The 16,254-nt window shown below is 37.0% G+C and overlaps 1 protein-coding gene across 1 annotated transcript in view; it reads left to right on the top strand.

Annotated features, from left to right (window-relative positions):
* Positions 1-10,433, top strand: part of LOC134657940 (uncharacterized) — a 60,213-nt gene extending 49,780 nt beyond the window's left edge. The window contains exons 5-6 of the mRNA XM_063513539.1: positions 9,123-9,275; positions 10,349-10,433. Coding sequence (XP_063369609.1) covers positions 9,123-9,275; positions 10,349-10,433 — 238 coding nt within the window. The remainder of the gene's footprint in view (positions 1-9,122; positions 9,276-10,348) is intronic.
* Positions 10,434-16,254: the final 5,821 nt, after the last annotated feature.

Below are 16,254 nucleotides of genomic sequence, written 5' to 3'. Positions count from 1 at the left end.
TTTCTTCTTCTTCCTCCGGCCTTGGGAATAATCACTATTTAGGGTCTGCTCTCCTAATCCTTAGCGTTGGAGACGCAAAAAACGTATTTTTCGACTCTCTCAAGGGAATCAAAATCGATAGGGTACTTTTCGTTGACCTATGTCGTCTTATACTACAAATACATGGAAAAATCTGAAAACACATAAATTGGTAAAAAAGAAAAATAGTGCACGGAACCCTCGGTGGGCGAGTCTGTTTCGCACCTGGCCGGCTTTGCCTATTTATCTGGAATCCTGCCTTTTCCAAAGCTGATATCCATCTATCAAGCTTACATTGGAGGGTTGCAGGATCCTTCTCGATTAAAACCACATCTTTCTGATCGAATGTTAAGTTGACAATCTTTAAGTGAAAGCCTTTGTTTTATCCTTTTGTGTCTATCTATCTTATCTAATCTAATTATCTTCCGCGTGGAGAATATACCAGGGTAGGTTGTCGAAAACCGGACGTCAGAAAGTCAATTACGAGGTTAAACAGAAGCGGACCAAGTGCTGAGCCCTGGTGTACTCCCACCTTAATATTGAACTTTGCACTAACTCCGGCTGGGCATCGTACCCTCGTATTTACCATTTCATACATATCTGCAATGGTTGCGATGTAGCTTTCAGGTATTTTCTGGGCTGTTAGGGCTTGCCATATCAACGGTCTGGGAATGCGATCAAAAGCTTTCTCTAAATCGATAAACACAATATTCAGGTCTTCTTTTTATCTCTGTGGTGTTTCATTAGGATTCGTACCTATTGAATGCAGTGCGTCGGTTGCTGAATTTCCGGGGACGAATCCGTATTGGTTTTTAGACACTGTTGTTAGTGCCCGAAGCCCATCGTTGATAACGCGTTCCCAGATTTAAAAAGTATGCGAGATCAGTTTTATCACCCTATAATTGTCACAGAGTCGTATGTCGCCCTTATCTTTCTTATACCTTTAAACGAGCAATTCTTGTATTTATTTATAAATTCCGGGGATCTCGGAAATGGCTCTAACGATTTCGATGAGATTTGCTATATGGCGGTTTTCGGGGGAGAAAACTCGATCTATATAGCGAGGTCCTTCAGCTTTTAGATATTGTATGCCATCTGGACCAGTGGCTTTATTGTTGGTCATTGTACGGACTACTTTGTCGACCTCAAGAGTTCTGACAGGTTGCCATGGCTCATCAACCGGTTGTAGTTGAGTTATCGGGTCACTTCATTCAGAAGCTTAGAATTGCATTCTGTCCTCCTTTCTTTTATCTACACGATATACCATCATAGTGGCCCACTAATATGGGCCAGCGTGCAGAGAGGGTAGTGGTGTCGGATGGCTTCTGGTGCGGTGGGATGGCCACGGTGTCGGTTTTTCTTCCGGACATCTAAAGTAGTGGGCCAGCGATGTTGCGTATGCTTCTACACGTGGCCCATTCCATAGTGCGTGCTCAACCATCGCATAGCCATCTCGCTGGTCCAGCGCTGAGCCATTGTGTAGAGGAGCCATTATTTCTTGTTCCGATGGTAATAAACTTCCCCTTGCATGCCCAAAAATGTGTAATACTACTACTACTCCAATCGTCGTTGTGTTTACCAAATCAATCCGATTTGTGCGCGATTTTAAATCAAATAAATGAATACCTTATGAGTTTTGATACTAGGTAACAATTTGTCAATCAAAAATCGAACACACATAAGCTTTGGAAAACGCACGACGCAATGTCATCGAATCTGACTGAAGTGAGCAAAGAAGGCAAGAAAGTAATAGTACAATGGATAAAGGGGCATAGGGGATCCAGAGGAAACTATGCAGCGGATGAATAGGCCAGGAAAGGGCCAGAAACACCGGATATGAACCTGAGCCCCCAATCGTTATCTTACATACACAACCAGCTTGAATTAATAAGAAACTCTAGAGTCTAGATATTATGAAAAATACTAAAGTATCATTTCTGCATATTGCTACTGTTTATAAAGTACAGATTGAGGGAGGAGATTCAATAATTAGAACTCCGTGTAGAAAGCGGGTCTCTATTGTTTCCCAACTAGTTTTAATGTTTCATAATGTATTGGTTAGCCGCATTTTCGTTGGTCATAATTCATTTGGTTCAGAAACGCGTCACTTTCAGGCCTGCCATAAAACAAACCTAACTTAACCTATCCTTAATAGGATATCCTTACGAAAATCCTGAAAAGTTAACGGTTTCAGTTTTATGACTGATGATAATATGACAAACAATACATTATGACTTAAAACTTTATGGGAAACAAAGGGACCCCGTATAAACCATGCGGTCTCCTAATCATATTGAGAAATAAAAATAGCAAAATAATACACCATTATCAATGCGTAGTTACGACTTTAATGAAAATCTCAGGTTATTAAGAAATCCATTTCATGATAAGCTCTTTCACGTGTTTTCGAACTTTTTCCATTTCTTCTGGTTCACCACGCTTAACACCCAGGACCGTGCAATGTGAGGTCCCGTTTGTCATTATGACCGGGGCATCAGGTCCTAAGTCTTGAATCACTCCAAGAGTGTGCCAAGGATCCATATCACCATGAGTGAACACTACCTTGGTTACATTTGGAGTCAACCCCCCGTATCTTTTGTTTGTCTTCGCTACCCCCTCGTCTATTGTCTTTTCGATATCTCCCTTAACAAAACCTTCGCAGAACTTTAGTAAAAACTCTAATGGATTCCAGTGTACGAAAGGTTGTTTCTCTGACGATGTAGTTTGCTCATAGCCAAATTCTGTGCAAGTTTGATATATCCAAGGGGCGGCCTCAACTTGAGTCCAATGGTAAGATTTAAAGTCAACGTTATTACAACCATTGCGCCAAATAGGCTTAATTTCACGCTGGATATGTCTATACATGTAATCTCTGCACACGGCCTTAACTTGAAAAGGCAAACCATATTGTGAAAAAAGCTTTAATGGAGTATACTCTAGCCAATAAAAGAATAATTGTTGATTTTCTAACACCGTCAAGTCATTTTCTGGGCATATATTATATTTTTTCTTCAGTTCTTCTCTTCCTTCTGGAGTCTTTAATAAATCTTCAGCATCTTTAAAGCGCTTTTCGATTTTAGCTAGGCAGTCATCAGTCCCGTATTTACCGAACGTGTAACGAACAGTGTCTAGGTATTCTTTAAAGTCTTTTTTGGCGAGGACAGGAGCACTGCTGGAGAGGGCTGCATCCACCAGCTCAGGGTGTTGTTCTCTCAGCCAAACTGCAAGATTTCCGGAATACGATCCACCCACCACGACCACCTTCGATGACTTGTACTTAGAGTGCGATTTCAGCTTTTTTATTAAACTTGCCAAATCTTCCAGCGCTTGATGAGAGCTCAGAAACTTAAAGTATTCAATTGTATTATCTTTTGGAATATCTGGCAAACTCTTACCGTAATATCTATGTTCTGTAGCAAACATAGCCCCATGCGTTTCTTTCGCCATTTTAACTGTCAAAAAAAAATCATAGTTTGAAGCTATCCACCTCGGATCCTGTGGCCCTTCACCACCAAGGAATACGAAGATTGGTGCATTCGGCTTCCAGAAATGTAGATTCTCGAAGTACCTCAATTTGATTGTCTTTTTTTCCTTTGAATCAAAATGATCTAGCGGTTGTTCAAACCATTTCTCATCTACTGAACTCAAATCCGTCGGAGGCAGGTCTAAATTTAGCAAAAATTGGTTTAAATTACTTGTGAATGCCGTTGCAGAAGCAATCAGCAAAGTGATCATACACAAGTAATGCATGATCGCTGAAATGTCTTCTTTATTAGCAGAAAACACTTTAAAATGGTGATTAATACTAGTAAAGCTCCGTTTATTTATACAAAGTTACACGTGTTTACAAATTCCAATATTAATTACAAATATAAAACTAGGAATGTCATCAATACTTTGGACACTTTAACTTTATTCTTATCACAAAGAATTTTAATAATTATCTATCCTACTGACGACCTGCGTTCCTTCACGTAGTGAATAAGCCACAACTAAGTATCGACTCTATATCAATTTGACAAAGTTTAAATTAACCTAGCAAATTTTGAAACCCTGTTGCCAGGAGGCTATACACCTACGTGGTTATTCGTGTTATGACCACGTGTACAAGTTTGCAAGTTTAAAATTGTGTAGATGCACAATAGGGGAAACGTGGCTTTGTTAAAACTATCAGTCTTCATGTTTTAAATACTAGTGTATGGTTTTTACTTTTGGAATTTATAAGTGACACGTGTATTTAAATGTTTAAATGGATTATATATAATAATAAGACACATTAAGCAATACTTATATTTATTAGTAAGTAATACTGTTTTATTTGAAAGTAGGTAACGATTCTAAAACCCATAATTATGCGTTACTTATGCGTAATATCTTTGCTAATAGCTTCTACTACAGCAATTACAAGTAATTTCCACCACCTGATGACTTTTCACGTTGCTCAGCATGATTTGAGTACAATAAATGAGAAATGGATTAAACAACCGTTAGATCACTTTGATGCAAAAGAAAAAAGGACATTCAAAATAAGATACTTCGAGAATCTCGAGCTATGGAAATCGAATACACCTATCTATGTATTCATTGGTGGACCAATGCCGATTACAGAAGGTATCATAGCGAACGTGGGCATATTTTTGATGGCTCAATTAGCCAGAGAAACTAATGGAGCATTATTTGCCATGGAACACAGATATTATGGAAAGAGTTTGCCCGATGTTAAAAATAGTGACGTGGTTGAATACTATAAGTTTTTAAATGCTGAGCAAGCGCTGGCAGACCTGGTAAGTTTGATAAAAATGCTGAAATCGGATTCTAAATTCAAATCATCGAAGGTGGTGGTGATTGGTGGATGGTATGCAGGAAATCTTGCAGCTTGGATGAGGGAACTGCATCCTGACTTAGTTGATGCAGCAGTCGCCAGCAGCGCTCCAGTCTTAGCCAAAAAAAACTTTCACGAATATTTAGACATCGTTCGTTATGCTTTCGGTAAATACGGACCTGAAACCTGTTTGAGAAATATGGAAAAGACGTTTAAAAGATGCGAGAAACAATTGAAGAGCGCAAATGGAATTGAAGATCTAAAATTAGAATGGAATATTTGCCCAAACAACGATATGACGGTTTTAGAAAACCAACAATTCTTCTTTTATCAGATCGTTTACAGACTTCTTAAAGGCACTGCAGCATACACATCGCCACACATTGTGAAAGTTGTCTGCGACACTTACTTTAGTTCTAACGAAAAATTGTCACTGGATAACTTAAAACAGACTATGTTTGTTGGGGACGGTTGTAATAATGTTGACTTTAGTTCACAAGATTTTACAAAATTAGAATATGCTGCATGGATACATCAAGTTTGCACAGAATTTGGTTACCAAGAAACTACAACATCAGAGAAACAGCCATTTGTTCACTGGAATCCATTGGAGTTCACGCTCAAGATGTGCAAAGGTTTTATTAAAGGCGATGTCGAAAAAAAGATGGACGAAGGAATAGCGAAGACTAATAAGAAATACGGAGGATTGACACCTAATGTAACTAAAGTAGTCTTTACACATGGAGATATGGATACCTGGCACACGCTTGGGGTCCTTAAAGATTTAGGACCTGATGCCCCAGCTACAATGGTGAATGGAACCTCACAATGTGGGGTACTGATGGTTACGGATGATGAACCAAAAGAAATGACAGAAAATCGAAAATATGTGAAGGGGCTGATTAAGAAGTGGATTTCGTAATAATTTAGGATGTTGAGATGTTTATGATTAAAGTCACCTGGAGACAATAGTATTTCATTTTATGATAATATTTTCTTTAAAACTAAGTCTCTAGTTTTTATCCACTACACGGATTAGCAACTAATATATTTAATTTTAAATTTGCCACGTGCAAAATATATTTTTTATGTAGATAGATAAATTGTTTAGGAATTAAGGATTGCAATAACTCCAAATGCAATGTAGGTTTATATTCAAATTTCGTCAAGTGGACGAAAACTAGAGGTGGACGAAAACTAGCGCAATGACCCTAATATATATAATAAATAAACTTTCATAGGGACTATAATTCGACGCGAGATGTATAGATTTCATCTCAATCTCAAGTAGCCGGGGCGTGCTTTCACCGGCGCGTGCGCTGCGCAGGCGTCATTCCAATCGCTGAGCATGGACAAATCAGAAACTTATCCTTACCAAGACAGCTATTAGGTATTGGAGGTGTGTGGCATTAGAACTTTAACCCTTTAACCGCCAGAGTCTGATATATAAGACATTACATATCCAGCTCATTTCGCCACAGTCTGATAAATAAGACAAAGATCTGATTTGGTTTTTACAGCACACTTATAACTCCCGTAACTATGCCAACCTTACTCTGCGTGGTACAATTACTATCGGTGGCGACACGAGCACGCTCGATCAAAAATTGCTGGCGGTTAAAAGGTTAAAAGTCTCAAATTAACTTGAGACTTGAAATGAACTCCTGCGTTAAGGCTGCAGTTGCACCAACACTTAATAAGTACGAGTGATGTTCGATGCGGGCGAGATACTGTCGTGCCACTCCCTGCGCTAGGCACAAGCCATATAAAAGGGTAAAACTGTTGATACTCGCCAAAAAATGTACCTAGTTATACTTCCTGTACCTACACAGTTTATACAATAAATATTTCTGATTTCTGATTTCTGATTTCTGATACAATAATAAGCCATATAATGGACAAGTCAGAAACTTATCCTTACCAAGACAGGTATTAGGTATTGGAGGTATGTGGCATTAGAACTTTAAAAGTCTCAAATTTACTTGAGATTTATATCTAAATAATAATGCAAGCTAGCTGCACTGCGAGTGTGTTAATTCAATATCAGAATTCACATTGCAATCCTTTTTTTAATGCCTAGTTCAAATGTCGCTCCAATAGAGTCCAAATATTTCTCTAACTATATTAATTAGAGTGGGACGGGTAGTCTATCTCGCGGGCGTGATACTGTCCCGCCATCGCCACTCCTGCGTTAAGGCTACAGTTGCACCAACACTTAATAAGTACGAGTGATGTTCGATGCGAGTAAAATATCAAATTGAGATCACATTTTTAAACTTGGAATGCCACTCCCTTTGCGCTCGCGCATTAATTGAGTACTTACTCGGCTGTCAGCGCAGTTATATAACGTACCGGATCGTTACGTAACTGTTACACTATTGATCATATCTTAAGTCAGGCTGCCCTCATAGGAAACTTGAGCCTTCTATCTTCCTACCTCACGTGAATCAACTTATGAATACCTACCACTTGTTGCCATTGTCAAATATGTCCTCATGGGGCCCAGGGATGTGAAGAGAAATAGCGGTAATATTAGTAGGTAAAATAATCAACGTTTATTAGAATCTAGGTATATACTAATACCCATATACTGATTAATTAAGACTCGTACGAAACTAGTCGCCGTCATACAATCGAGTTACGCTTTCATTTTACGCTACGAAGTAAAAAGAGGAGTGTTATAAATTTGACGCCAATCGTCTGTCTGTGGAACGGTTGGACCGATTTCGATGTTTGTTAAAAATCTTCCTTCCTCACGTGAACCAACTTATTAATACCTACCACTTGTTGCCGTTGTCATGTCTGTCTATGTCCTCATGGGGCCCAGGGATGTGAAGAGAAATAGCGGTAATATTAGTAGGTAGGTAATCAACGTTTAAAAGAATCTAGGTATATACTAATACCCATATGCTGATTAATTAAGATTCGTACGAACCTAGTCGCCGTCATACAATCGAGTTACGCTTTTATTTTACGCTACGAAGTAAAAAGAGGAGTGTTATAAATTTGACGCCAATCGTCTGTCTGTGGAACGGTTGGACCGATTTCGATGTTTGTTAAAAATCGATCCAGCAGAGCGTAACTATCTTTTCAAAAATGATGTAAGGTATTTATGATATAAAATAAAAAAAAATTACATAATGCGTAGGTTTTTTTTTATTTTTAGTTTAAATTTTAGTCAATATGTAAAAAACATGATAATTTACGAATTTGATGAATTGATTGAATTACACTCCTAAATAACATGAAAATTGACATGAACATTCAAGTAACCTTATGTTCTTACTTTACTTACAATATCTATGTTACTAGTTTTCATTACTAGAAATTGTAATACAAATAAATTAGAGCGAGAAGAGGTTTTACTTAAAATACTTCTACTCGCCTTATTTTCTTTGTACAACAATTTTTAGTAAAGAAAACTACCTAACGTAGATATAATGTCAAGTAAATCTTTATGTCAAGTTGCATGTAATTTAAGCATGTCGTTTTAAATTGAGAGCGTGTCTTCGCCTGTGACTCATATTGTCTCAAGTTCAAGTTGCACTATTTCAATTATAACCTCAACTCGTCTCGGTATGAAAATTCTTTACGGTCAGCGTACCGAGTTATATAATGAACCGGGTCATTATATAACTGTCACACTATTGATTATATCTTTTGCCCTCGTAGGTGCATACTGTGACATAAAATTATCTTGTTGGAGCCACTTTGAGTGGTCATTTCATTATATTACGTTTGCTTCCGTATTAGGTCAAGTAAGGGCCAACTGTCAAAGGCGAAGTAGGTTCGGATCATATGATGGTCGTAAATACGTTTGATTTAAACTTCGTCTAAGCTACAGACTTGAATAGAACAAAAGAGAGGCAGAAGAAGAAGAGGGAGTGTCATTATAATCGCCATACTTTCATAAAAACTTTATATGATTGCATTGACACACTTTGTCATTGTAAGTGCCATGTAGAATTAGTTAGGCCCGACTCTACAGATTTAAGGCCTGTGCACACCGGCTGCGTGTGCGTGACGTGCACTGTTGGATGTTGGAGCCGCACACGCACACGTCACGCAAGCGGTGTGCCGTCTCTCATAAGGATCTGTATTACTACAACGCCGCACGCGCACGTGCACGTCACGCACACGCAACCGATGTGCACAGGCCTTTATTTTGTACTGAGACCGAAACATTTAGTGGCTTCATCGTTGAGTAGTTGCTAAATTAATTTTTACTAGCTATAGTAAAAATTAAAATCGTAAATTAAACCATCTTTTCTTTTCATTCCAGATCACACTGTAGCTGCGACGCAAAATTCCGAGAGTGCCTCAAGAAAACCAACTCTCTGATATCAGCTCAGATCGGGCTTACCTACTTCAACGTGCTGGGGCCACAGTGCTTTAGGAAGGCACATCCCATCGTGCGCTGTCTTAGGAGAACCAGGTTAAATATATTTTTACACACTTTTATTTTCATACTTCTCAATCTAATACAGCGGCGTGAGCGGGGCGCGCCGCTTTTACATACAAAACGCTCACCTCCCGCTCACGCCCCGCCCGGAAAACGCGCCCGTGTGCCGAAGCTGTGTGTGCACTTAACAAAATTCCTTGTAGTTTTATAGTAGTAGTTTCTTGTAGTTTTGTAGTTAATTAGTATAATTTTAGATTTTAGATTTAGTTTTAATTGTATAGTTTTTAGGTTAAGTTTGATTTCACTGCGATGCGATAATTAGTCAATGTTATGTACTCCATAATTGTCATATATATCAGTATTTACAGTATTTATTACCTTTCAATTGTTTTTAGCGTAAGTTATAATATTGTGTGATGCGGATGTACTTTAATAAATAAATAAAAATACACACACAGTCACACATACACATAGTATATAGAACGAGCATCGATAATTGAGTTTATCGATATAGGAAGTCCCTACCTGTCAAGAAAATTTGCCCCACGGATTCCTATGTCTGATAATAAAGTAAAATCATCTTCTATTATGATCCTTATTGTCGTATCAATAAAGTCCAAAACCTGTCATAAACTGCCATTGCTGCAGGCGGCCGCCGCGTGTGCGTGCCTGAGTACTCATTTCTTTATTCTTTAAATAATAAATACGGTTAAATAACCTTAAATATGTGATATTTCTGCATATTTTCTTGGCAATCTAAGTGAAAAGCAGAGTTTATAAATCGGACAATTATCGGACAGTCGAAGTTTATTATTCTCGACCTATACTCGTATCGGCTCTCGTTTAGGGCTAATTTAGACGGCGCGCGAAAACGCATACGATTTTAGTCACATTGCGGACTGTTGGTTACGCCCAATTCAACCGACCGATCAAAACCCGCAATGTAATGAAACTCGCATGCGAGCTCTCGCATCGTCTAAATGAGCCCTTACGCTCGGACCGATAACTTGTATTGCCTTGTTGTATAATCTACTATTGAAGTCTCCAGAGTAAGCGCGTATAAGCAATTTTGTCACCCATTTACAAATGTCTATTTTCCTTTACAGGTTAACTGGACAAAAATGCGAGGAGTATGAGCTGGACTACACCAAGCCGAAGATGTGGCAGTGGTTTGACAATGAGACCTTCTAGAAGCGCTGGTGGCCTAGCGGAGGTCACGGGTTCAAACCCCGGCTCGTACCAATGAGTTTTTCGGAACTTATGTACGAAATATCATTTGATATTTACCAGTCTCTTTTCGGTGAAGGAAAACATCGTGAGGGAACCGGACTAATCTCAATAAGGGCCTAGATTCCCCTCTGGCTTGGAAGGTCAGATGGCAGTCGCTTTCATAAAAACTAGTGCCCACGCCAATTCTTGGGATTCGTTGCCAAGCGGACCCCAGGCTTTCATAAGCCAACGCGAGGAAGATGCTGATGACCTTCTGGAATCTTCTCATCGTAATCAGACATTGGATTATATACTGAAATGACACTGATCATTGATAGTAGATCCTCCTAAGGCCCTGCCATATAAGCGAAACATCCAAAATTTGCCACTGAAATTTTAACCTAAATGGTAGGAAATAGAGTTTATTGTGCCTTGTTTAAAAATCGAACGAAACAAAGAAAAAGCAACTCTGTTCCCATTGAACATGGTTTAAAGTACATCGAACTGAATAGGTACTGTGAGGGTAGTCATTAGTCATTGATAATTATTAAAAAAAAACCGGCCAAGTGCGAGTCGGACTCGCGCACGGAGGGTTCCGCACCATCAACAAAAAATAGAGCAAAACAAGCAAAAAAAACGGTCACCCATCCAAGTACTGACCCCGCCCGACGTTGCTTAACTTCGGTCAAAAATCACGTTTGTTGTATGGGAGCCCCACTTAAATCAATATTTTATTCTGTTTTTAGTATTTGTTGTTATAGCGGCAACAGAAATACATCATCTGTGAAAATTTCAACTGTCTAGCTATCACGGTTCGTGAGATACAGCCTGGTGACAGACGGACGGACAGCGGAGTCTTAGTAATAGGGTCCCGTTTTTACCCTTTGGGTACGGAACCCTAAAAAGGAGCCGTAACTCCTTCGATATGGAAAATAAATGTTTCATGTAAAAGTAGGTATCGCAAATATACCATAATTCATTCATTATTATATTGAAGAAAAATATTTTTTCTACTCCCGTACTTTTATTTGTCATTTAAATTAAAGGGTCGTGCACACACCTTTAAAATCCTACCTTATAGTTGTCAAGACAAGTCTTTAGTCTATGCCCCAAAAAAGAATTTGTGCATGCACGCAGTATCTTTTTGGCGATTTTACGATACTTCGTGTAATGACCACTTAAAAAATATTGAATGAAATACAGTGTTGCCAACCTTATTTTAAATGTCATCTCTGACAACTAAGTGAACCATAGACATTTTTTTTTTTAATTTCATTCATTCATTCATTCTTTTCCCGCCCGTACCCTCCATTTATGCTACTTCTTGAATTAAAAATATTTGTTAAATGTACAATTTTATTTAAAAGTAAGTGCTTGGTCGCAGAAAAAGTACCTATTGTATGCAATGTTGTTTAACTGAGTCAAAAAATACTCGTGGCGTCTTTATTAACAATTTTCGGCTTCGCCTCAAATTGTTACTCACGCCACTCGCCTTTTTTGACCTCTCTTAAACAACGGTTGCATAAAATACTATAATTTGAATCTCATCTTAATGACATTATGAGATTACTTATAATTTAAGTCATGATAACTATAACTAATTTATAGTCTTACTGTTGCATTTTGTCCGACGATTGTACCGTAAGTTTATGGTCACCGTACATACTGTATATTTTTTGTATTTTTTTACTAATCCATCGTTTTGAATTTTCACAGTTATTTTTCGACATTCTATACTGTGTTTTTTTTACTCTGAAGTACCTACCTACCTACTAGTGCTTTATAGTTGATATAAACAGACTAATTAAATTTCACAGTATCTAAGGATTATCTGGATAGGATGTATACCTAGTTCTACAAAATTACAATAACATTATTGATATTTTTGTACTGACATTAGTTACCATTTTAAATTAGAATTAAGAAATGTAACATAGACTAACATTTAGGAATATTTAAATGTAAATAAAAGAAGTATTTTTATTGCATTTTTTATTTTTATATAAGAAACATCAGAATATATTTCGAAATGTCACATTTAACAACACATAAAATGTTACTTTTAAACATGTTAAAACACTATCAAAGAAAAATGACAAATAAAAATAAATAAAACAAAGTTTGCTCAAAAAAAGTTGAGCGCCTACGCGGAATCTGTGATATTCTCATTTGTGCGCAAAAAATTTTCAGAAAAATTGTGTATACTTTCAATTAGGATATGTAGTTATATCAGTTAATAAAAACGATATTACGACAATACAGTCCGTTGTAGATATATTTTATTACTTATAATTATAGATTACTAACGATTCGTTATGAACTTATGAATGATTAAAACAACTACATTTTACGTAATTGATGCTAAATTGTTATGACTTTTCAGAAAATATGCCACTTTGTAAAATGTCTGGATATTTTATAAAACTTTTGGGTAGTTACCGGAATAAAGTCGTTTATTTTATATAACTATGGCTTTTTTTTACTGGATAAAATAATATTGTTTGTTAGTAAAGCAAATATGATTTCGTTAATCGTCAGTTGAACTTTTTTACCAAAATGGCTTATTTCCTCTGATCAAAAATATATAAAATATTATTATTATTCAATTACAAATGTATTTTTCGGGAATAATATGAATATGGCACAATCTACTTTGAAATATTTTTAATGTTAATGGATTCGTTAAATGGAAAAAGCTTGTTACAATGTTTAATATTAAAGCAGTAGCTTAAAAATTATATATAGGTATCTTGTATTTATTTAGCATTGGCATTTCTATAGATTCTATACTTCTTAATATTTTTTTTATATATCAGAAAAAATAATGTACATACTGTATGAACATACGAAAAACTCGATTAAAAATATGAAAAAAAAAAAAACATTCAACATCAAATCTTATTCACATGGACACACTGATATATTAAATCTCATATATAAGCTAAACACTATTAACATAAAATAATATTTTTATTGCTTATTTCTTAAAACTACGTAAGTAAGAAATTTGTGGCTATTGAGTTCGGAAATTTCTTTTAATTAGGTAGGTACTATAACTTTAATTACTTTAAGAAAAGCATAGAATTGATAGACATATCTAGAGTCGCTAAAATAAAACTGTGACTTTATGACAAGCCGATTTCCCACGCACACATACTCAATAAATAGAGTTATGAATGTGTGCGTGACGCGCTTAAGAGTAACACCAGCCAGACGCCTAAATATTTTACGTAGGTAACATAAATATATCTAGGTCTGGTACTAGTTTTCTATACTAAAAATTGTTCTACGAAGAACTTACACTTTCACTTACATTTATTTGTATTACAATTTCTAGGGAATGAAAACTAGTAACAGATATATGTTACTTGAATGTTCATGTAAATTTCATGTTATATCAGAATGTCTAGAGGCGTTTGATTGTAAGCTGGCGGCTAGGATCGTATGACTATAACACACACAAAAATCGGCGTGCTAGGTATGAATTCACAGTTTTGCAACCACCTCTGCCTATCTTTCAACTCTGAAGAAAAGTTATTTTACATTTTTTGACTCTAAAATATTAAGACCACAACGGTTACACTCACTTGAATTTTTAGTCGCTATTGGCGATACGTTTCGTGCCCGTCGGGGGTCCTTCTTCAGGCTCGAGTGCTCGCGGCGGCTGCGCTTCGTGCTCGGAGGACTCCCGACGGGCCCGAAACATATATGTAGCCAATAGCGACTAAATAAGCGACTGTGTCCGTTGTGGTTTAAATATTTTAAAATTTGTCTCACAAAAGTTTATTTTTTTGACTCTGTTAGAAGTAAAATTAATAGTGTATAGCTATATTTGTTTTATATTACAACGATATAAAATTCTAAAGTAAGCTACGCCTACCATTTACTATTTAGTGGGCTTGTATACTGGGATATATTGCTTAATATGGTCCGATGGGGTTAATACTAGGCATGGATAAGTTTCTTTTATGTGTAGGATTTTTTTTGTATGGAAGTAGTAATACATAATTAAAGAATAAAATATTCTGTAAGTAGGCCTCAAGGGCTGTTTCACAAGTCTTTACACAATAATTTTCAAATCACCATCCAAAATCCCAGTCCCATACAAAAAAAAAATCATACATATAAAAGTTACTTTTCGTCGCCTCGGTACCAAAACGAGGCCTTTAAAAAGAAGGCCAAGTCTCGTACTAAAGCGACGAGTGAACACTTTCACAAAGCAGAAAATCTATAATAATCGCATTTAGTACAGCCATACAATTCTGGCATATATTGTTAGAAAGAGAGGGCTTTATCTCTAAAGATAAGTACGATTATTATAGACTTATCAGAAGGATATAAGCCAAAGGAGGAGGAATGACTCAATTTTGAGATTTACCAAAGTATAGTACCCAAAACGACTACAAGATGGCATTTTAAACATACATTTTGGTACGTGTAAAATTTTGCCGTTCGATAAAACTTTGTTGTTTGTATTTATCAATAAGGTGCTCATTTTGGTAACGTTCAGAATTGTGATCAAACAACAGCAGTAGATTAAGTAGCATCATCAGAATTCCAATGCCTGTTCGAATTATCTTTATAAACTAGTGAAAAAGGAAAACTAGCTTCAATACGAAATGTGTTGATGAATCTATCGCCATGCTGATGCCCTTATTGTCAATTCCCTGGATTTGTAATGTCCATCTTTAAATAGAAAGGTAAGGTTCCGATCCGTTGCAGCTTTAGTAAAAAAAATAAAACATTTTCAATAAAAGAGTCTACTTTCAAAAAAAACAAAGCTCAAGAGATAACTAAAAGAAAATAAATATTTTCAATCGAACTTGGCTTGGTTTTTTCGATAAGAGTCTATTTTCGATTTAGACATGTAATTTCATGTAATGCCATTTAAAAATCGATCACTTCATGATATATATGCTTAGGTTAGGTTTAACATTTTCATGATGTGGCCAACTGATCATTTCATGAAATGATTGACGCATCACGAAATGATCAATTCTACGATCTGGGGCCCGTTTCTCAAAAGCTTGTATCTTGTAATACAAGTGCAAGTCCCTTTCTAACAAAAGCTGTCAAAAGGTGACATCCGCTTGTATTACAAGTTACAAGTTTTTGAGATACGGGCCTTCGCCGCATGGCAAGGAAGCGTAGGGATGGACGTGTGTCCACACGTTGGGCGGACAAAATAACGTTGGTGACAAACGCCACACTGCAGGCTAGCATGCACTGGGCCCAGGACAGAGCGGCCTGGAGAGCACTGGTGAAGAGTGCCCACAATCGTCACGTTCCTCAGCCATGAGGAAGGAAGATGAGGAAAATAGTATTTTATACAATCGTGATATAATCTCGTACCTTACTTAGGCAACTCAGCAAGCTTCGTTGCCTAAACACGGTACTCGACTGAAAAGCTTGATTATATCACTATTGTATACAATACTTTTTCTACGAGTCAACAAAAAATGCTTAAAACTAGTAGAAGAATCATATATGTAGGTAAAAAACCAAAACTATACAGCTAAGATGCGCGAGCAGCCGCGATACCTTCATACTCGTACGCGACCTGGCCCCGCGCCCCGCGCCCCCCGGCCGGTTGGTCAACGACACCTTCTCGTAACTCATGAGGCCCTGGTACTTGCTCCGCGCTTTCGATTGGTAAATTTCATTATAGTTGACTAAACTGTATCGAAATGAATATTATAGTTTAGTTGGGGTCCCATAGTGAAAAAAGTATGCGATTTCACTTTGGTATACGAAGTATTAATTCAAGCATTGCAGTCGACGAGTAGAAAAAGATTATTAGTAA

Source organism: Cydia amplana, chromosome 21 (assembly GCF_948474715.1).
Source record: "Cydia amplana chromosome 21, ilCydAmpl1.1, whole genome shotgun sequence".
Classification (NCBI taxonomy): Eukaryota; Metazoa; Arthropoda; class Insecta; order Lepidoptera; family Tortricidae; genus Cydia; species Cydia amplana.
Note: the sequence above shows the minus strand (reverse complement) of the source record. Positions and strands in the feature narration are given on the sequence as shown.